Source organism: Abrus precatorius, unplaced genomic scaffold (assembly GCF_003935025.1).
Source record: "Abrus precatorius isolate BTA unplaced genomic scaffold, Abrus_2018 Scaffold10, whole genome shotgun sequence".
Lineage (NCBI taxonomy): Eukaryota > Viridiplantae > Streptophyta > Magnoliopsida > Fabales > Fabaceae > Abrus > Abrus precatorius.
The window spans coordinates 31,181,308-31,201,960 of NW_020874292.1; the positions used below are offsets into that span (position 1 = coordinate 31,181,308).

The 20,653-nt window shown below is 29.2% G+C and overlaps 1 protein-coding gene across 1 annotated transcript; it reads right to left on the minus strand.

Moving 5' to 3' along the window:
* Positions 1-6,449: 6,449 nt before the first annotated feature.
* LOC113852537 lies at positions 6,450-15,982 on the minus strand. Its single transcript, XM_027482842.1, has 11 exons — positions 15,411-15,982; positions 14,514-14,586; positions 14,288-14,415; positions 13,756-14,154; positions 12,394-13,676; positions 11,746-12,191; positions 9,632-11,544; positions 9,378-9,535; positions 8,666-8,826; positions 7,775-7,932; positions 6,450-7,063 (listed from the first exon to the last, which is right to left on the minus strand). The coding sequence occupies exons 1-11, from the start codon at positions 15,501-15,503 to the stop codon at positions 6,845-6,847; spliced, it is 5,031 nt and encodes a 1,676-aa protein (XP_027338643.1). The 5' UTR covers positions 15,504-15,982; the 3' UTR covers positions 6,450-6,844.
* Positions 15,983-20,653: the final 4,671 nt, after the last annotated feature.

Sequence of the window (20,653 nt, forward strand, 5' to 3'; positions counted from 1 at the left end):
CTAGGGGGGAAAAGATATATCTTATATGTGGTTTTAGAACTATAATAAATTTCATATGCTATTAAATGGTATTTGTGCTCTTGTGTGAGTAAAAAAAATGGAAAACCTTTATTTATGAAGTGAATGGATACTTGGTCAAGAAGTAATCTAAAAGGTTGAAATTTCTATAATTTAGACTAGGATGGGTAGTTAATTTGATCATCTTTATCCGAATTGACACATTTTGATAGGATTATTTTTTCAATTTGAATTTACTCTTTTTGTCGATAATATACAAACTTTTAACATTGTTATACATAAACAAATTATAGAATTGAAATAAATTATATCAATATAATTATAATATCGTATTGTATAAAATATTATTAAAGAATTTATAATTTTTAAAAACGTGTGTGTATATAATCTATCACACGTACACACATGAAACACCAGTTGAATTAAGATGATTAGAAGTACGATCCAAATTCGTCTTCAAACATGTCATGTATAACTTTTAAAATTTCAATCTGTCAAAATCAATTTAGTTTTAGTTAGATAGAATTAGTAAAACAAGAATTTCGAACACCTCTAATGGGAGCTTTAGTTTTGTCTCTACTAACTTATAGAATGATTTAACAATTATTTGGTGTAATCAACGACCCCCTTTAAGTTTGACACTAAAATTCTATTATCGAACCACAACCATTTGAAATTAGCAAAAGTTAAGCCACGAGTTACTTGAAAGACTTAGCCTATACATTAAAAAAAAAAACAAAGAAGGATTTATTCACCAAGATATGTGATTAGCTTACTATAAAAACAATTAATAGATTAATATTCTTAATAAACAAGTGGTTGTCGAATCTGTTAAGTTTAAATTTCACTACGAGCGAATCCTTTATTATGATAATCCCTTTGAGCTAAAGTTCAAAAAGAAACGTCAATCTGGAATTTGAATGATTCCATGCTAATATTCAGTATCTTTTGTTCAAAATAAAACAATGAAGTAAATGAACTGAGATTCTTCACTCAATTTTTTTTATATATAAACTCGTCTTTAATTTTTTTTTAATTCATTTTTTAAGGAATATCAGTGTTAGGTAAATGTATTATAAAATGTAAACTTTTAAAAATGAAGATTTTGTGTTTGGTTTTATCCCTAAACAGTTCATTTAATATACTAGTCTCTACAAATTGAGTGCTTATCCTGCTAGTGAAAGGGCTTGAAATTCAAGCTTCCTATTGTGGCTTTACGTACGAATCATTTAGATTATTTCCTCCACTATTTCTAGCCACTACAAGATTCTTAAGGAGTAAGACTATTAATTCTTAATAGGCTACTCTACAAGTCAAGGTCTAGTCTATGTAAGCTTTAGGTTCATCATTTAAGAGAAATGCTGATTCCTAAACCTGTTATTACCTCTTTTCACAAAAACTATATATTGAAGGATGTGCCTCATCTTCACCGATTTCCCTAATTTTCTTTTATTCTGAAACTTATTTGTCCAAATTTCATCATAAATTTTATCTTGGTCCAAATTATGAGTAACAAGTTAAAATAAACTTAATATTTTTAAGAATAAAAAATACTTTTAGATTAGGATTTATATGAATGTGGAATAGGAAAATTAATACAAACATAAAAATAAAAAACCAAACTAAATCAAATAATAAAATATAAATTATTTTATTATTTATTTTTTAATTAACAATCTGTCTAATTTTCTTTTTCTCGATTCAATCAATTAAAGTAGTTCGCATTCAACAGTTTTACCAAAAGTTTTTGTTATGTAGCAATAGTATTCCTGTATATGTGGCATATATTAAAACAATGGATCGAGGGACTTTAGTCACCTCAAAATTTTTTCGAAATATGAAAGTTTACTAAGAAAATATATTTTTGTTGACCTTTAAAGCATGCACTCCACAAAAATCTGCAGCTTTTCCCTCTAGCTCCACCACTATCTGTGTGTGAGAGAAATCTTGCTAAGGTACATTAATTGGGTTTGATTTAGTTTTTATTTATCAGATTCTTAAGAGTTTTTCTTTTTTAAAAAAAGTGACCTTTTGTTAAAAAAAAAATCAAATATATTAATATACATTAAATCCTATATTTTTGTTGGTAGATGAAATTTGTTATCTACATGGCACATATTAGACAGATAAAAGTCAATGAATATTATTGGTGAAAATCCATTAGTAGATTATAAAAACATTTTTTTAGAATGAGAAAATTATTTGAATTTATCCTTCGTATGATGTCAATGTCAAAGGTTTAATCTTCCACTACATATATTAACATATCCTCTCTTCTGTTCATATGTTTACACTTACTATGTTAACTGATAGAAAACCTTACACTAGAAGAATATCTTATTTATAAGAATCTTCTTTAAGTGATAATATACCTGGTGCATCAACTCTTTAGAAAAGAAACTTTTATTTATAGGTTATAGGATTAAATCCCATTCAGACTATAAGTGATAGTATATTTGTTTAAGATCATTATGTATTTGTTAAGATCTCATGGATCGTTACATATCCAAGAAAATATTTTATATATATATATATATATATATATATATATATATATATATATATTGAAATTATTTTTGTTCATGTAACATTTTATGCACAGGGTGACATCAAATAATTAATATGTCAACAGATATGCTTTGCAATTATTCTATCATACTTCTTTCCAAGTTCCAACAAAAAGATAAATAAATAATAAAGTTTTTGGTTTACCTAATGTTAAAGATCATAAAATATCTTTAAATTTAAGGACCCAAAACCAATTTCTATTCGCGATTCGTGACTTTTATTTGCTTACCAAAAGATAATTAAATAAACAAAGTTTTTTTTTGGTCTAATATTAAATATCATAAGGTATCTCTAAATTTAAAGGACACAAAATTAATTTCTGTTTGCTATCTATAACTATTAGTAATCATTAGGTTAAGAAATATGATGAAATTTGAATATAATACTTCTTACTAAATAGATCAATTATACAATTATAAACACAATAAAATCTTATAGCTTTACAACAATTATTCAAGTTAAATGATAAAGTCACTAAAGTTACATATTAAAAGTCAAACAAAATATATTATAGAATGGTATGTACCAAAGGATGCAATCACTCACAATGAATGAGACTCAAGTATCAGAACACATATATTAGGTAATGGTATGTCAACGGATACAATGACACAACGAATGAAACAAATTATTCTTCTCAACTTGCACAAAACCCAAGGAAAAGGAATACCCGTACTTAAGTCAAACACATTATTCTTGATAAGGTTTTTAATAATCCTAACTTATGTTTTTGCTTTGATAGAATATTTTCACTAATCAAACTCATTCTTGATAAGGTTGTTTAATTATAATCCATAACTCTCTTTTTTTCTTAATAGAATATTTTCTCAAATATAATTGTATGACTCTTTTTTTCTTTTAAATAGAGGTTAGTAATCAAATATTTTTTTTCTCTTCGGCGGTGATTTTAAATTTGAAACAATAAACATTACAAATAAAGCTTGTTAAGGGTACAATTAACTTCCATTACCATTCATCATTATAAGGTTCGATCTCTGCTATTTGATAATCATTTTTTTAAAATTTAAATTATAATATGTTTCTACAAGTCATACTTAACCTTCCTCCAGTTAACAAAGTTGAATTCATGATTATCTAAACAATTAAAATATCATTTTAAAAATTATTTAAAATGTTAATGGTATTCATCAAAAGTACAAAATTAGAGGTTTAAGTGAATTAAGTAATGTTTACGAATCAAAGAATGAAGAAATAAGTTAGAAAATAATATTAGCCCTCTTATAGCATATTAAACGAACAAGTTAACTAATGTTTCATTTACTTTCAAGTGAGGAACGTTAAGGTAACATGGATTAAAGGTATTCTATAGGCTCTTGAACTCTTTGTAAAGTTTTAAATAACTTTCGATAATTTAAACTTTTGTAATTATGTTCCTAAATTTTATCTATTTGTAATTAAGTCATTAGCTACATTTTTATTTTAAAATTTATAATTAAGTATTTACACTTAACGAAACTTTAACATAAAAATATGATTAAAGATTCTTTTTTTTTTGTTCAAAAAGATTTAATTAAATGATTTAAAAGTTAAAAGACATTCATAAACTTTTAAAGTATAGGAATTAATTTGTTTACTAATTAATATTGTCTAACATGTTAGATGTTTTTTTTTACATGATCACTCATGTCAAACTCAAACTCAAAGCTTACAAAAGAATATCTATAGAGTTGGTTTTGCAAGCAACAATTGATAAAGATGCTCCATTCACACCTACAAAAGACTACTAATTATGTATATTCTAAATGAAGATGGTCAAGTCCCTTTTATATGGTGTTCCACTCTCTCGAGCACCAGGTTCAACTGATGCGAGATTTCCCAGAGGATATTGATATATCTAGAAGTCAATACCAATAATCAAACCCATATAGTTATGTGCAAAAGAACTATACATAATCACCATAACGACCGGATCAAGTTTGTTTCACATAATATATATATACGTGCAAACTTTAATATTTATTTATATAGCAGTTTAACTAATGACTTATTAGTTCTCCCAGTAATTCATGAACTTAATGTTTAAATTAAGTTAATGACATTTAAGTATTATAATACTAGTTAGATTTATATTTTCATATTTTTCAACATGTTTTAAAATATATATTTGCTAGGTTGCTGAAGTGAAACATTCCAAACATGATGGATGGAAAGGAAAAATTGAAATTTTTATCCTTTTTCTTAGCAATAGTTAATGTTCCCTCAACGTTAAAACAAATAAAGTTATATTCATGAGTCAATCCAAACTTGGCATCCTGATTAGTCATGTGAAAATTCTCAAACATGTAAAAGAAACATGAAAAAAAGTTTTTAAAAAAAAACACAAAATAGAATGTTAGTTATGTTAACAAAATCGCAATGAATAAGACTATAATTATAATGCATATCTTTTATCCATGTTTTAAAAAAAAACCACATAGATAACTTTAATATCCTAGACTTATTATTTACATTTAAACTAATTAAAATGTAATCTTCTATGATAAGTTTGTTTCACAAATTAATAAAATATTAAAGTTAATATAATTATAACAATAATAAAAAATAATAATACAAAAAGTTCATTCGCTGAAAGTAAAGTATATAATAACTTGCTTTAAAAAATTTAAAGATAATTTAATTTATAATAATAAAATATTACCAATATAATTATCTAACTAATTCAATAATTATTGAAAAAAACAATAAAACATAATAAACATATTATGCAAGTATAAGTAAAATATAATAGTTGCACCTATGTCTACAAAATTTGATAGATACTTTTTATAAGCAGTTATTAGGTCAAAATATCATCATCACCTATACAAATATTAAGTTGGTAGGATTTGGAGGGAAGAAAAGAAATGCTTATATTCTTTTTATGTTTAGTTCAAATATTTTGAGGGGAGAGAAGAAAAAGAGAATACAGAAGAGAAAAAATTCTGCTACTCCAGTTTTAGGATGTATTTGAATGAGGTAATTAAAAAATTTAAATTATATCATTCAAATTTTTATTATTTTATAATATTTTTTTATAAAATAATTAAATTTCTTTCATTTTAAATATTGTTGTTTAGATAGAGTAATTAACTTACTTATATTCTTTTAAAAAAATCATCACTATATTTAACAAAATTAATTAAAAATATAAAATTTAAATTATTAAATTAACTATAACTCTATTTATTGTAGTTTAATACTTAAACGAACATAATGACAACATTAACAAATTTTGGATTAGACCATCTCTACCAGCCAAAAAAGTAAGAGTTTAATTCTAATACAGACTATCACACTATTATCCAATCATGCTTTGTCATTTTATTAAGAGTTGAGTCTTCAGGTAGTTATCAAAACAAGATTTTCATTATGTAACAAGATGTCATCCAATGATAGCGAGTACTTCTATGTTAAGATTAAAAACTAAAAGAAATAAACTCTCAAACCAGTCAAAATAGGAAAATTCTGCAAAGCTTGGATAAGCAAGGTAACTCACTCCTAGCTAATATTTCTTCACAAGATGCCCTGCCCACATACTGATGATACCTCAAACGGCCAACACTTTAGCCTTGCCATAAAAAGTCAACCAAATCCCAAATATAAACAATATGACCAACAAAACATAGATGGAGGAACTTAGAAGATGCAATCACTTGAACATAAATCAAATATTAGTAAAACAGTAGTTTAGCATCAAATTATACTTGATATAACACACCCACACACCCACCCACACACACACACACACGAGGAAATTATCTGCAACAATTTCTTTTCATTCAAAACTTTGATATGATAACATAAAAGGAGAGTTTGTCATAAACAATGGACCTATTTTAACTATATCAGTATTCAAAGCCCTCAAAAATGGTTGCCTAATATTTTCAGACTCTATATTGTTGTTCCCGGGGCTCCATGTCAGTGGAGCAAAGAATGTAGCACTGAACTAACATAATATCCATCCGGTGTCACTTGACAGCCAGGAATCCCATCCCTCTTTCTAACCCATAAAATTTAAGGGTGTGTGTTATACCCCTACCCACATTAAGAAAAAACTTAATTGAAATAACGTCACAAAATTTTCTAATCAATCACTTTTGTACAAATGTACACAAGGGTAATAGATCGCCTTCAACCTGCCATCTTACCAGGTTTCCAGGTGCCAATCTAGGTAGATATCTCTTAGCTCCCCTTCCTTTCACAATGCCATCTCAGTAGAGAAGTAAAACCAAAAAAATACATTATATACAGGATCAAGTTAATCTCTACCACCACCAAGACCAGCACGACTTATGGCTTTTGTAGCAATCCAAACAAGACGTACAAGCTCGTCCACATCCTGGAAGCTGAAATCGACAACGCTCCTAATAGAAGTTATACAGTCCTTATTCCGTGCTTCTTCCATGATCACATTAGCAGCCATGAATGTGCTCTGACATTTTCTAGAAGCGTCCATTGCAAGATGTATATCCTGAGTCTGCAAAATCACAAATACTTTCACCCAACTCTTCTTGAAAAATAATGGACATACATAACCATCCTTAAGATTTGGTATTCTGTGCCTACAACGAAATGACTACATAAGTGGTTAAGGTGAAGAAAGAAAGAAGGCTATAACCCTGAAAGTTTACCACCACCTGTCCACCAAAAACTAAAACATACATCACATTAAAAAGTTCTAAGTGAGTCAGTGACAATTGCCTGCACAACATTCAACACAACATGATTCTAATATGAAGAGAAATGTTAGCAACACAAGCATACTCTTCGCCACAGTTCATGAAATTGGTCCCTTTTTTAAAAAGTCTAACTATAAAAAATCATTAATTTACGAGACAAGAACTTTGACCTTGTAACAAATAGACCAATTATATGAAGTATACTGAAAAGTGTGTTCAGAAGAGTGTGATGCTAGCATTTCTTTTCATATAACAGAAGCACTCTTTCTAGGAGTATTAGGTACAAGACAAGATCTTGCATGCAATAGAAAATTGTCTAAAGGACAGAAGTCTGAACTACTCTTGCATGGCAAAAACAGCAGACATGCATCCTGGTTTTTTTCTCAAACATCTATCCAAAAAAAAAAGTTACATTTTCAGCTATTATTCTCAATCAATAAACCCTTAGATTAACATAGCTAGATAAACTTCTAAATAGAACATAATGTTTATCAACAATTAAAACTTACAAAATCAAGAAGCCTGACCAAATTTGGATGAGTTCGAGTAGATATGACTTGATTGACAGCAACATGAGTATTAGTACCCCTAGGCAAAGTGGCCCTATCTGTTGCTGCCTGATTGTTTAAGTTATCCACATCGGATGCAGAAGATGAAGGAGATTCACCTAAACAACAGAATAAAAAAGCAGTGATACATCAATGACTTGGATCAAGGCATGAATGAGTCCATCACACAACTAATATCAAAGATGAGGCCATCAAGCTATCTGAAGTCTGAAGTATGTCGTGTTCACTCCATCATAAACCAGAGCAGTTAGATGAAGAAGGCTCATGAATGAATTTATATATAACACATTCCTTTGCATAAGAGCACTTTTTTCGGTGGTTGGACTTGAAGGAAGACAAATCTAGACTCATTTTAATTCATGGTGGAATTCACATTTTATTACAAGAATGGGGAGCCACAAGAATCTAACACTTTGACCACCGAGTCAAAGAGGCTTTTAATAACATGTCATGAACCAACAATCCCATTTTGTAAAAAATCATGTATGGTTTTAAATCTAACACACTCCATTAGCTTATCGCATTGAGATCCCCAGACAATGAAAAATGATGTTATCATGTGCTCCCATTTCATTCAAAACAGGAAGATACATCATATTCATAAATCAGTTTTCAATTTTCTTTTTTGGATAAAATCAGTTTTAGTATTTTAGAATATAGAAGAACCAATTCATTACTCACTAGCTTTCCCCTTTCCACCATGTGCATAGATACCATGCAATTTTTTGTACTCATTGGTGGAAGAAGGATGCAAGTATAAACATAGCAAAATCATCATATACAACAACGCCTAACAAGCATGAAGACAAAAATGCATGTATATTCTAATACCTTGAGAAACCATTTGAAAAGTTTGTTGCAACTCATTTCGATCTCTGCTCACAGCAGAATGTTTACAGTAACCCACTCTCATATATGCCACCTCCATGCATTTGTAAGCCAAAGCGGCAGCTGCCATTTCTTGGCGATTTTCATATTCATGGGCACAGGATCTGAAAACATTTCAAGGCATTGAATTTGAATGATTGAAGGCAAGCTAACACATATAGCTCAAGAGAAAGATAAAAGTGCAACAAATTTTAATGTCGTTTATTGGAACAACATTTATACTATTGTCGTTGTTCAACTTCATTACAAGCATTACAAATAAAATGTATTATTTAAAATCCATTATAATTAAATTGTCATTACAAGCCCTAGATTTCTTAATTAAAAAGCATCATCATCATCATCATCATTACTAAAAGATGTCTGTATTTATATATTGGGCCACCACATTTGCTAATGAGATCTGAAAGCTCCAGCTAAGCTCATTGATGAACCAGACAAAATTTCTGTTCGTTGAGCTGTTAAAGAACCAAGATGAGAGCCGGCTTACAAAATGACTCAACTCACTTCCAGCCTTATTTTTTCACAACCAAATTGCATGTTCTCAAACCTTTTTTTCCCTCAAAATGAACTTTGATGAATAAATAAATAAAGGTAAAAATTAAGATCATTAAAAATAGTAAATTTGCTTAGACCTTCAGAATTTTGTACGTACTTGAAAAGCTTGGCTGCAGTAGCATAAATCTGAATTTGACTCATTTCCCCATGCTTGCTACTCTCATTGGAACAATTCTCTAAAAGAGATGCTCCATGTAGAAACTTCAAACCAGCTTGAAAGTAAGTCTCATTGCTTTCAAAATCAAACCCGGAGTTCTATGAAGTAAAAAGTGTTAACACCATCAGTTAGAAAATGAAAGTTGCTAGATCCAATCAAAAGATATGAAGCGAATCACAAAGTGATCAATTAACCTTATAATGATTGGCACTATCTTTTAGTTTTGTGGCCTCTTCCAGTGTGTCAGAAACATTTTGGTTAGAATTTGTTCTCAAAGGACTTGACACAGTGAGTTTGTGATCAGGTGCAAAATTTCCTGAACTATAATTACCTCCAACACTGTTATTAACATCAGCACAATTTCTTGTTAACTTGGTTAAATCACTATTGCCAGGAACATGGAATTGCTGCTCCTTAGACATGCCTCCCTTTTGATACTGAGGTACAGTTCTAGAACCCACATTTAATGTTTCCCTTTTTACTTCACCCACAGAAGCTGAGAGAACTTTGGATTTCCCATCTCTTGATTCTGTGCTAACATGATTAGCCTTGTTTTCTTCCTCAAAATCCCAAGTCAGGTTTTGCTGGGAGATAGTCTGTCTATCAGTGCTACATTGAGCATCCACCTTCAAAACTGAATTCTCTAAGTCCCTATATTTTGGCTTAGTTTGCTTTCCTGTTTCGCTTGACCCATGTCTTAAAGCACTTTTCTGACTAATACTGTCAATTTTGCATTTAGACTTGGGAGAACTATATTTGGCATCACTTCTTGTCTCAACACCAGATGCTTGATAACTAGGATCAACAGCTGAATCATACCCCCCACTCCCACTATTTTTGGAATAACCAGTCACCAAAACTGAAACTGTCATCTTATCTGCCCCAACACGAGAACCAGACCTGTCCTTTTCCTTGCTGTGCAGTGATGTAACCTTACCAGATTTCTGACAAGAAAGTTCACTTTCCTGGTTGTCCTTGTTTACTTTCTCCTCATGACGTATACCATTTGGAAAATTGCCATGTTCAACATGAACACCACCTTCAAGCAAATAGTTATTCTTTGGTTCAGAAGAATGTTTAGCTTGGATCCTGGTTCTATCTCTAGCATCCTCAACCTGGTACTCCACCGAAGATAATTTGTGGGATGCAGGATGTAAGTTGTATGAAATTCTACCCTCCTTCAATTTTACTGATAGCTTTCCCTCCCTATTATCTGAACTTCTCCTGGAACCTACTGAAGAGAGACCACCTTTTGTAGCATCATCTTTCACTGAAGTGTCACCCACCACCAAAATATTCTTATCCAAGTTGGAGGCCCTAATAGGTGACGAGGTAACAGATTCTACAGGCGAACCTCTGACATCTTCAAAGTTGGTTTTAGCTTTATGAGACCCTGAAACTTTAGAAGAGCTTGATGTTGCTGCCAATAAAAGATGTCCAGAGCCCAAATCCTTGCCCAATTGATCAGTTCCATCCAAAGCTTGATGAGATGCAATATTTTTTCTTAGCTTCTTTGGCTGCTGACATTTATCAACAAGCCTTTCTTCTGTCCCAACAGTATTTTGGTCCCTACTGCCTGACAAGCAAACTTGCCTCATCCCACCTTTACTCAATTTATCATCACCTTCAGTAACTGATTTTGCCTCTTTATTGAAAATTTTGTACTTCTTTTCCTTCCTAAATTCATTTGCATTGCCCTCTTCACCATGCTGCTTATCACCGTTCAAGGAGTATGAGTTGTTATGCTTTTCATCATCCAACCAGTCCCTCCTTTTCCTTTTTTTCATTAAACCGTTTTTACTGCTGTTTTTCACATCCAAGGACCCACCACCAGACAAGGCCTGAGCCTGATCTCCCTCTTTCTTTACAGGTAATCTGTCCTGTGCATCCTCAGATAAACAATACTCATCATACTTCCTCATATCCTTCCGACTAGCTTTCATTGGCAAACCATTTGTAGAATTTAGAGCCACCTTCTCAAGGCCTGTGCCAGGATTCAGTTGTTTATCAGCATAGCAACCATTTTCAGTTTTTGATTTCTTGGGAGTTCCCGATCTACATTGATCTGCATCCATCTTACGCTTCAATTTAACATGCTTTCTGTCACCTGCCAATGTGTGAAAACATTGACAATTTAAATTAAGAATATATATAATTGCTTACTCACAAAAATAAATACAACAACCAAATCACATCTCACTAGGTGAGGTCAGCTACATAAATCATATGACACCACTAGGCTCATTCAAAAACCATGAAATAATAAATCTGAAATAATAATACATCAACTTTAAAATGAATGACATACCTCCATTTACTTGCTTTTCTTTCTTTTTAGGCACATGTTTTTCTTCAATCATGTTGCCAAACCTGCTAAGGTGTTTAGAAGAACTCATCTTTGTTGGGTTTAAGTCAGCAGGATGTTGATTCATGTCATTCAAGCTTCTATTTTTCCTAGATACTTGAGTATTGGTCTTTGCAGAATTTGAGAGCTGAACCATGTCATTATTAATTCCTGACGTTGTCTTTTCCTTAATAACATGTTTCTTCTTTCCTCGATCAGACAACACATCAGAACTAGACATTTTGTGATGTAGGCCATATTGCAAAGCATCTGTAGAGCTCACTCCAATTACAGTTCCAGCACCATGGCTCTGCATATTGTTTGGACCCTCAGAAATTGGCATTTGATATAAGGCGTAAAGTGCCTTTGTCGTCTCATCTTCACTGAAGTCACAAGAATTCATCCCAGGCCTAACAACATATTCAGAGTACAATGAGAAGAGGATAATAATACGAAGAGCACAAACAAGGAGAAATAAAAGAAATTGCAAAAATAATCAGTATATCATTCAAGATAGCCCATAATTATTGCTTATAATACAGCATACTCAGCATATACCAAGCATAATATATGGTCATGCATGATTCCAACAAAAATGAGCAATCAACTTACAGCCAATTTAGCATGCTACACAACCATTTCTCTGGAAGATGCTCTGGCTTCATTCCAGTAGGTAGAAGTCTCCATTTCTGGCAACTGTCACAACATACCCAATCCTCAGCAATAAGTTGAGGTGCTGCTACAGCTGATGGAATCATCTCAGGAGCAGGGTTGTTTCCAGCAATGGGAAGTGAACCTGAAGCATCTTTTATGCATGACCCAGCTAGCAACTGGTTGGCCACTTTATTGCTACTCAGTCTTTCCTTTACTTTAGCCCCAAATACACTCTGTTTTTTATTACAAATGTTAATGTTTTTTATTGCACCACTACCAGCAAGACTGTCAACTTTACGTTCTGATTTTTTTTGTTTCAATGAATCTTTGTTGCTATCAGTGAACTTATTGTCCTTAAGTGACTTTGATTTATTCATTTTACTTCTACAAGTAACAGTGAAGCCAGCTCTCCCTTTATCAGTTACCATTGCATTATAAGTACCATCAAAGCTATCTTTTCTTGCAACAGCCTCTGCTTTTCCAGGACTCTGACCACCTTTTGACTTATTCTTCCGCTCAGTTACAACCATCACCTTCTGGTGGATCTCAGGCTTTTGACCGACCTTACGTTTTACTGCATCACGTTCAACCGTATTGGAAATTGTGTAAGTATTACACTTGTCATTATTCATAGGGTCAGCAGACTTATCCTTGCAGGAATTTTCCAGTGTATACTCCAAAACATTTTTCATACAACCATTTCCTGCATTTTGCTTTTCAATTTTCGCAAAATCCTGACCAGATCTTGACTCCAATGATTCCTCCTTCAATGCTTCAACAGAAACCATTCTGCCTTGCACCCCATTCTCATTAACCTCCTTGGAGGCTTCAGAAGTTTTAGTAGTGACTTCGGCAGTTTCACCAGCATCACAAATTGAACTTGACAGAGGTGTCCATTTCAATTCATTAGAGAAAAATTCCTTATGATCTGGTGTTCTATTTCCTAACCTTTTCTTTGTATGCAACGTCATATCATTCTCAGACAGGGTGCCATTCATATGTTTCAATTTTAATAGCTTATCACTTTGTCTCACTATTCTCACTGTCCTCTTCTTCAAATGCCAATCACCCACAAAAGAATCTGATTCATCGGTCGACATGGAACAAGGATCTTGTTGACTGTTGAGAGAAGACATATATCTGATGTTTCTAATAACTTTTTCATTTTTTATCAAGTAGAGCAAACTTTCATGTAGAGGTGATGATAGAACACCCCCAGGGATAGGAAAGGAAGTCATATCCTATGTCATCAAATAATAAGTAAATACTTTAATCTTTCTAATGTAACTAAACGGTATAGAAATTGAAATGGTCCCCTACCTGAACAATGCCAATTGGAGAATCTTCAGCATTCTCTTGAGATACAGGTTGCATGCCTTCACTTTCCACAGGGCTATTCCCCATTGATGAAGATGGAGAGTTATCAAGCCCAAGGCCACTGTAAATTTCAGCATTTTTTTGTGCTAAGATAGTAGATTTCATTTTGATTCGAAACTTCAGTGTTCTTTGGTCAGTTGAATTCCCTGTCTTTTTTGTAGTATCATCTTTCAAAGTGCACCTCTCAGCTATATCACTTGAAGAAATACCTCTATCTTTCTCCACTAATTCATTCACTGAAGTTGCTCTTAAATCATGAAATGAATGTGAACCGTGGGAAGCATTTTCATGCCTTGCAAGAGGAGGCACATTTGAAGGTGCTTTTGTGTTATGAGACATAGCCTGTATAAGAATATAAATCACAATGCTCAATCATTTTGTATTGTTTTCAAGACGAAATATGTTGGCAGCATGTATTATTACCTTCCTATCAAACAGTAAAATAGACAAACAAAAATTTCCTATATGCCTATACCTCCATGTGGAGATTGATAGTAGATTTTGGTGAGCTGTGGTTTCTTTGTGGAGTCTTTGAATGAGACCGAACAAAAGGGGAGCGCTCATAGGTTGGTAAAAAGGAACCATAGTCACCAAATTTTGCACCTGAAAAATATTATTTGAATTGATAACATCACTTCATCGACACAAAGACGGCTTTTTCATTTCTCAATACAAGCTTTGAATTTTATTATGCCACTTACCCAAATTTTTAGCAGATACACCACCTACAAAGTCCTTTTGAAAGTGACCAAGAACATGTTGAATCCTCTCATCCTTCAGGAGAAAAATTTATTAGTCCTAATAATTTCATGCTAAAATTTTACCAAGAGTACTTCAAAGAAAAAAAAGGCATTAATCAACAATGATCATAGGAATATAAAGCATATCAACAGAAAGCACCATGAAGATCAAAAAGTACTTAAGAATTATCATTAATTCTATGTTTTGATCTGTTGGTGCTAACTTTCTCAGAGTACAAAATACACAATGCACGAAAATATAGCATCAACAATATAAGAGCATCTAGAAGATTAACTTGCATCAATACCATTACGCACAAGAATTAATGGTGTGGCAAATAAAACCTATTTCCTAGTAATTGATGATAATTGTGGTGTTACTTGGTAACCAGTAACCTACATTATTCATTCATGATACATCAGAATAGACATGTAGAGAATCATTGTTCATTAAGCACACAAAATCAATTCATGATATGCATAGGTATTGGAATTTTTCAAGGATAGATTCACTATGCTTGTTAAAACACAAGAAACTCAAGATTTCTATAATGTTTCTAAATCACTTCATTATGATCAAATTTCTTTGCCACTAACAAAGAATTTAGGTATGAATATAAAGTCCAATAGCCAATAGTTGTGTTCAGCTTGTATCATATTGATTTAGTCCAAAAATTCTATAACATTTTTATTCACATTTTCCTCTAGGAACCAAATACATTGTTACATTTAATTTAAACACCATGATCAACGAAAGCACAATGATCCAATTTTATTGATCATTCAAACCATACACCAAGCACATTCAAATGGGAAATTTTCAAACTTGGTTAAAATTACATTCAAGTAAACCCTTACAATGTAAGAGAGAGAATCAAGGTCAATGTTGCCTTCATCATCATCCTTATAATAGCAAGCCTCTCCTTCCTCAAGCTCAGTATTGTCTTCCATCTCCACCACCCACCAAAACTTTATAGCCCTAGGCCAAACCCCAGAACCCCAATAGTAACCCTATCACATTGAAACATTCCCGGAAGTCCAGCATCACTTGAATCAAACCCCCAAAAAAACTATCATAAAAAAAATCCAAATCAAAAAAACAATTTTGAAAAGAAAAAAAAACACCAACCCAGCGAAGGAAACGCGAAACCCTCAAAAACCCAAAAGGAAAATTCGATGATACTAGTGATCATGCCATGAAACAACCCTTCATTGATGTAGGAGCATATAAACCAGAATAAAAATCATTACTTGCATTAAAAATTCAATTTTTTGGCTTGAACCCCACAATCTGATGAATGACAAAAAGCGGTGAAGATCGGTGAAACCGGTCAGTTGCTACTGGAATGAGTTTTGACGGCGAGTTCAAAACGGATTCCAAATCTTTCACTTCCTCTCTCAATATTTTGATGTCTGCACACAACAGAAAGAAAAACTGGGCTTTTTGTATCAATTTTTTAATTATTTTGTTTAACCCAATTTCGTCTCATTTAAAAAAAATTATTGATAATTAATAATTTGATTTATTATCTCTTAATTCCTTTTCATGCGTTGTTATTTTTAATTTTTATTTTTTTTTGCTATTTTAATTTTAGGAAAGTACCTATTTTATGAAATAAATAAATTCCTTTTTAGGTTTATATGAACCTTTTTAATAATTTGTTACAGACTAAATTTTTATTTAAAATTTTATTTTCCAATAGCTTGTTTAAATTAATGAATCTAAGGTTTTAAATGACATTAAATATATTATTTTAAGATAAGAATATAAAATTTAATAAAATAATGATAATTATAATATTATTAGTAATTTTAGATGAATAAGTTTTTAATGTAGTTTTAAACTAATTTTTTTAAATAAATAAGTTTTTTATACGATAATTTAATAAATAAATATCTAGGTAAATTATTTATTTTAAGTAGACTTTATTATGTTAATTTTATAATTTTCATATATAGATTTTTTTTACAATTGATCAATTTTTAATTAATTTTAAACATGTAAATACTTTGTCTTATTTTTGAAAATTGTGATTTTTTCTATATCACTTGAAACTCCCAAATTTTTTATATAAATATTTTCAGTTAGTTTGTTAAAATAAATAATACTTACTTTTCAAAATATTTTAAGATTGATATTATTATCTATATTTTAGTGAAATAATTAATTTTTGTTTGTATTTAATTTTTACTTAAACTTAATTAAGACAATTTTTTAATAAAAATTATAAAACTAAAAAATTAAATAATAAAATGAATCATATTTTATGATACATTTAAATTATTTTATATTTTTTATCATTTTAGTTGTTTTATTTAACTTATCTAAAACTTTGAAAAAATATGTTATATTTTAATTTATAAAAATGTTTTATTTATTGTTATATTATTTTTTCTCCTGTAATTGCTTATTCATAAATTCATTTAATTTAAACTTGAATTTATTAGACTTAAAAATACTTAAAATTATATAACAAATATAAAAAATTGTTTTATTGTAATTTTTTTAAATCATTAATATTGAATTAATAGTGTGTGATTTGAAAAATTAGGAGGTTGTAAATTCAAACTTTATCAACTATAGTATTGTGATTTTATTTATTTGACATAAATTTCAAGTCTTACTTAATAAATCGAATAGAATAAGTATTGATGAAATAAAAATTAAAAAAATATTTGACATAAAAAAAAACTAAAAGCATCATCATATGATATACATGTTTTTTTTTATTCATTTTTTTATATGCTTCTCCTAAACTTATTTAGCACAATGAAATGAGTTGTATATTTTCCTTTTAAAATATTTTTTATAATTTTTTCTATTCTAAATATACCAAAATATATAGCATTAAATTTAAAGATGTAACTACATTTTTAAAATAAATTATCTAAAAAATCTAATCAAAATAAGTAATTGTTTTTCAAATACGTATATTAAATATGCATTATTTAGTTTGTTAGAAATCTACTCTCTTAACAAATTAATTATATGCGATTATATGCATTTTTATTTTCTCAAAGCTTTAACGTCAATATAGTATTATAAAAGAGAATATAAATCTTGCGTGTCTCTTTGTTATTTTTTTAATCATGATAAAATAATTAATACAAATTAGTTAAGTGGTGTATTTATTAGAATTTATCATGTGCAATATTGTACGAATTAAAAAAATCTCCTATTTTTATTGCTTTATAATAGATTCTATGATATGTTTTGACATTGAAAAATAAAATAATTATATTTTAAAAAATGTATTAATTATTATTTTTATTTAATTATTATTGTCACTGATATTTACATGTATGAGCAATTACATGATGATCAAAATACTTTATATATTTTAGAAAAAGTAATATAAAAAAATAAACTTTTCTTTTATTATGATTTATTATTTTGGTTATAAAATTATATTTTATTAATTTTTTGTAACTTTGGTCTTAAGCTAAGAAGGGTCAGCTATATCTTGAAAAAATGTTTACTACATCAAAATAATTTTTTAAGACAGTGTTTTACAGGTTTAAATTTATTTTTGTATAGTTATTTTAAATCAATTATATAATACAAAAATTCCTTCACACTTTTTACACTTCTCTGATGGTCTAAAATTAATTATCATTTCCTAGCCTATCAAGAAAGAATATAACTTCATTGTTCAACCATTTTGTTTTGTTTCCAAGACGAAATATGTTGGCAGCATGTATTATTACCTTCCTATCAAACAGTAAAATAGACATAAACTCAATCTGAGCCTTTTCCATATCATTTTGTAATGTCTATTTTACTTGACCCCAGTTTACAATTCTTCCTTTTAATAACATTTGGCATCGCAACTCCACCTCATCCTCCATATCATTATTTCATGTATGTAGTGGCAACCCCTAACCACAATAAAAGAGAGAGAAAATAATCATGTCCATCTACGTGAGTTGATGAATGACAACAATTAGGCTTCAAACGACAAATATGATTTGGTCTCTGTTGTCTTTATATATTTGATTCCAATGAGTATATTTGGTATACACAAATATGGATGGAGATACCACATGGATGAGTTGATTCCCCAATTAATTTGAATTTAATAATTATGATTAAAAGTAAAACAATTTATAATAACACCATTTTTTGCATTGACATAAATATTTATTGATGTTATGTCTGTCAAAACACTTTCAAGTGATAAATGTGCCTCAAAAGTGAACACTCCTTCTTACAATTTCAAATTTTGTGGTTCTTGACACTATAATAATATTACATCTATGAAAACTCAAAAAACAAGAACCACAAAATTTAAAATTGTAAAAAAGGGTGTTCACTTTTGAAGTTAGGTATCTTTATACAATAGGCAAAAGCTATAGGGATAATAGTTAGCACTAGTTGTATGAAGCACAAAATCAACCCTCGAGATATTTGGCATTTCATGTCGATTAAAAAAAAATGAACATTAATTTTTAATAATTTTACAATAACTAGGTGCAATATATATTTTACTCCAAAAATAAAAACACAAAAAAATATACCATACTATTATATTTGACTAAATATGAGTATATGTTGTTGATGTGGTTTAACTGATAATTGTTAAATGTATTTTAATTATTTATGTCCCTAATTTTATTTTTCTCTTAGATATGCCTTAAAACATGTGAAAAGGGGAAAAAAAGTCAAAAATACTTCAATACTAATTAAGTAATAATATTTTACCCGTAGTTACTTTTTGTGCAAAATGTATAATTTTTTTTCTTGTGATTACTTTTTGTGTTAGGACAAATCTTAATATTTAAATAAGAATTTATTTGAAAATGGAATTCAAAAAATAAATAATAAGAAATCAAATATTAATGACACATGCATGTCAAATTTAAATTGAGCCATGCTCACCCATTCAAACAGGAATGTACCATAACAAGTAAAAAATAAAGCCAACCTAGTAATTTTAGGCTTTAAATATGTACATATTATAAAAATATATATAAATAATAAGAAATTTTTACAATATTAATAATAAATATTTTATTATATTTAATAAAATTAAACTAAAGATAAATATTTTTTTAGAAATAAAGGATAAATTATAAAAAATTAAAGATTCAAATAAAAATTAAATACTTAACCTTAAAAAAGACACAGTGTGTGATGAAAAATAAAATAATTTTAAAAAATTCTTATTTAAAAAATTGTAAAATTATTTTATTTAAAGATAATAATGAATCACATTCTGTGTTTATAAAAAATATATACTAATGTTGATGGTTTCTCCTTTTCCAAATCACTTAAAACTTAATGTTAGAATGAGCTGGAAGTTGGAGTTTAGTTAGACAAAGTCATGGAAGGATTGATGCAAGATTCTATAGAAGACTCGATTTTTTGCTCTCCGTTAGAAGTAGAACTTTGGGTACTATTAGTTGATTTAGAGCTTGTAATACATAAAAGTATTGAAATAATCTGTATTGAATTAGACTTCACAAAAAGTCATTTAGTTAATTTTAACTTTTGAATTTTTAAAATTATAATCATCTTTCTTTTTATTTGAATAATGCTATTAAAAATATTTTAAAATACATCTTTTTTATTAGGTTTAGGCATACGATAAAAGAAAGTAATAAGTGTGTAGATATGCTCTTTAAATTAAGTCTAAATTTTATTAAAACAATCTCATACTTTAATAAATGTCCCCTCTTTTAGTTCCTTTTCTTTACCTAAATTCACTAAAAATCTTAAACTTTAGATTGTTTAAGTAATTTTATTTAGTCTAAGCTTTTAAGCTCATTTAATAGTAAAAATAATATATATATATATATATATATATATATTATATACTAGTGATTTAAATTTATATTATATTTATTATAGTCATAATAATAAATTAAATTTTCTTACTTATAATAAACATAATAATCAAAAAGAATTTTGATATGACTTGAATAGATTCTTTTTTCAGTGGAGGTCTAGACCAAAACAAAATAGAAATAACAAGTAATGTATTTTTTTTAATAAAAAAGTTATTTATATATATATTAAATAGAATTAATTGATTATAAATAATTAAAATTAAACCAAAATATACTTAAACTGTTTAATTAACATGAAAATTAAATTTAAA

What these genes read in the sequence shown, in the direction of transcription:
- LOC113852537 (XM_027482842.1), bottom strand. Translation starts at nt 15,503, where the DNA reads ATGGAAGACAATACTGAGCTTGAGGAAGGAGAGGCTTGCTATTATAAG. An exon ending in CTATCAATCTCCACATGGAG is followed by an intron (nt 14,155 to 14,287) that starts GTATAGGCATAT and finishes ATTCTTATACAG; the next exon opens with GCTATGTCTCATAACACAAA. An exon ending in ACTGCAGCCAAGCTTTTCAA is followed by an intron (nt 8,827 to 9,377) that starts GTACGTACAAAA and finishes AAATGTTTTCAG; the next exon opens with ATCCTGTGCCCATGAATATG.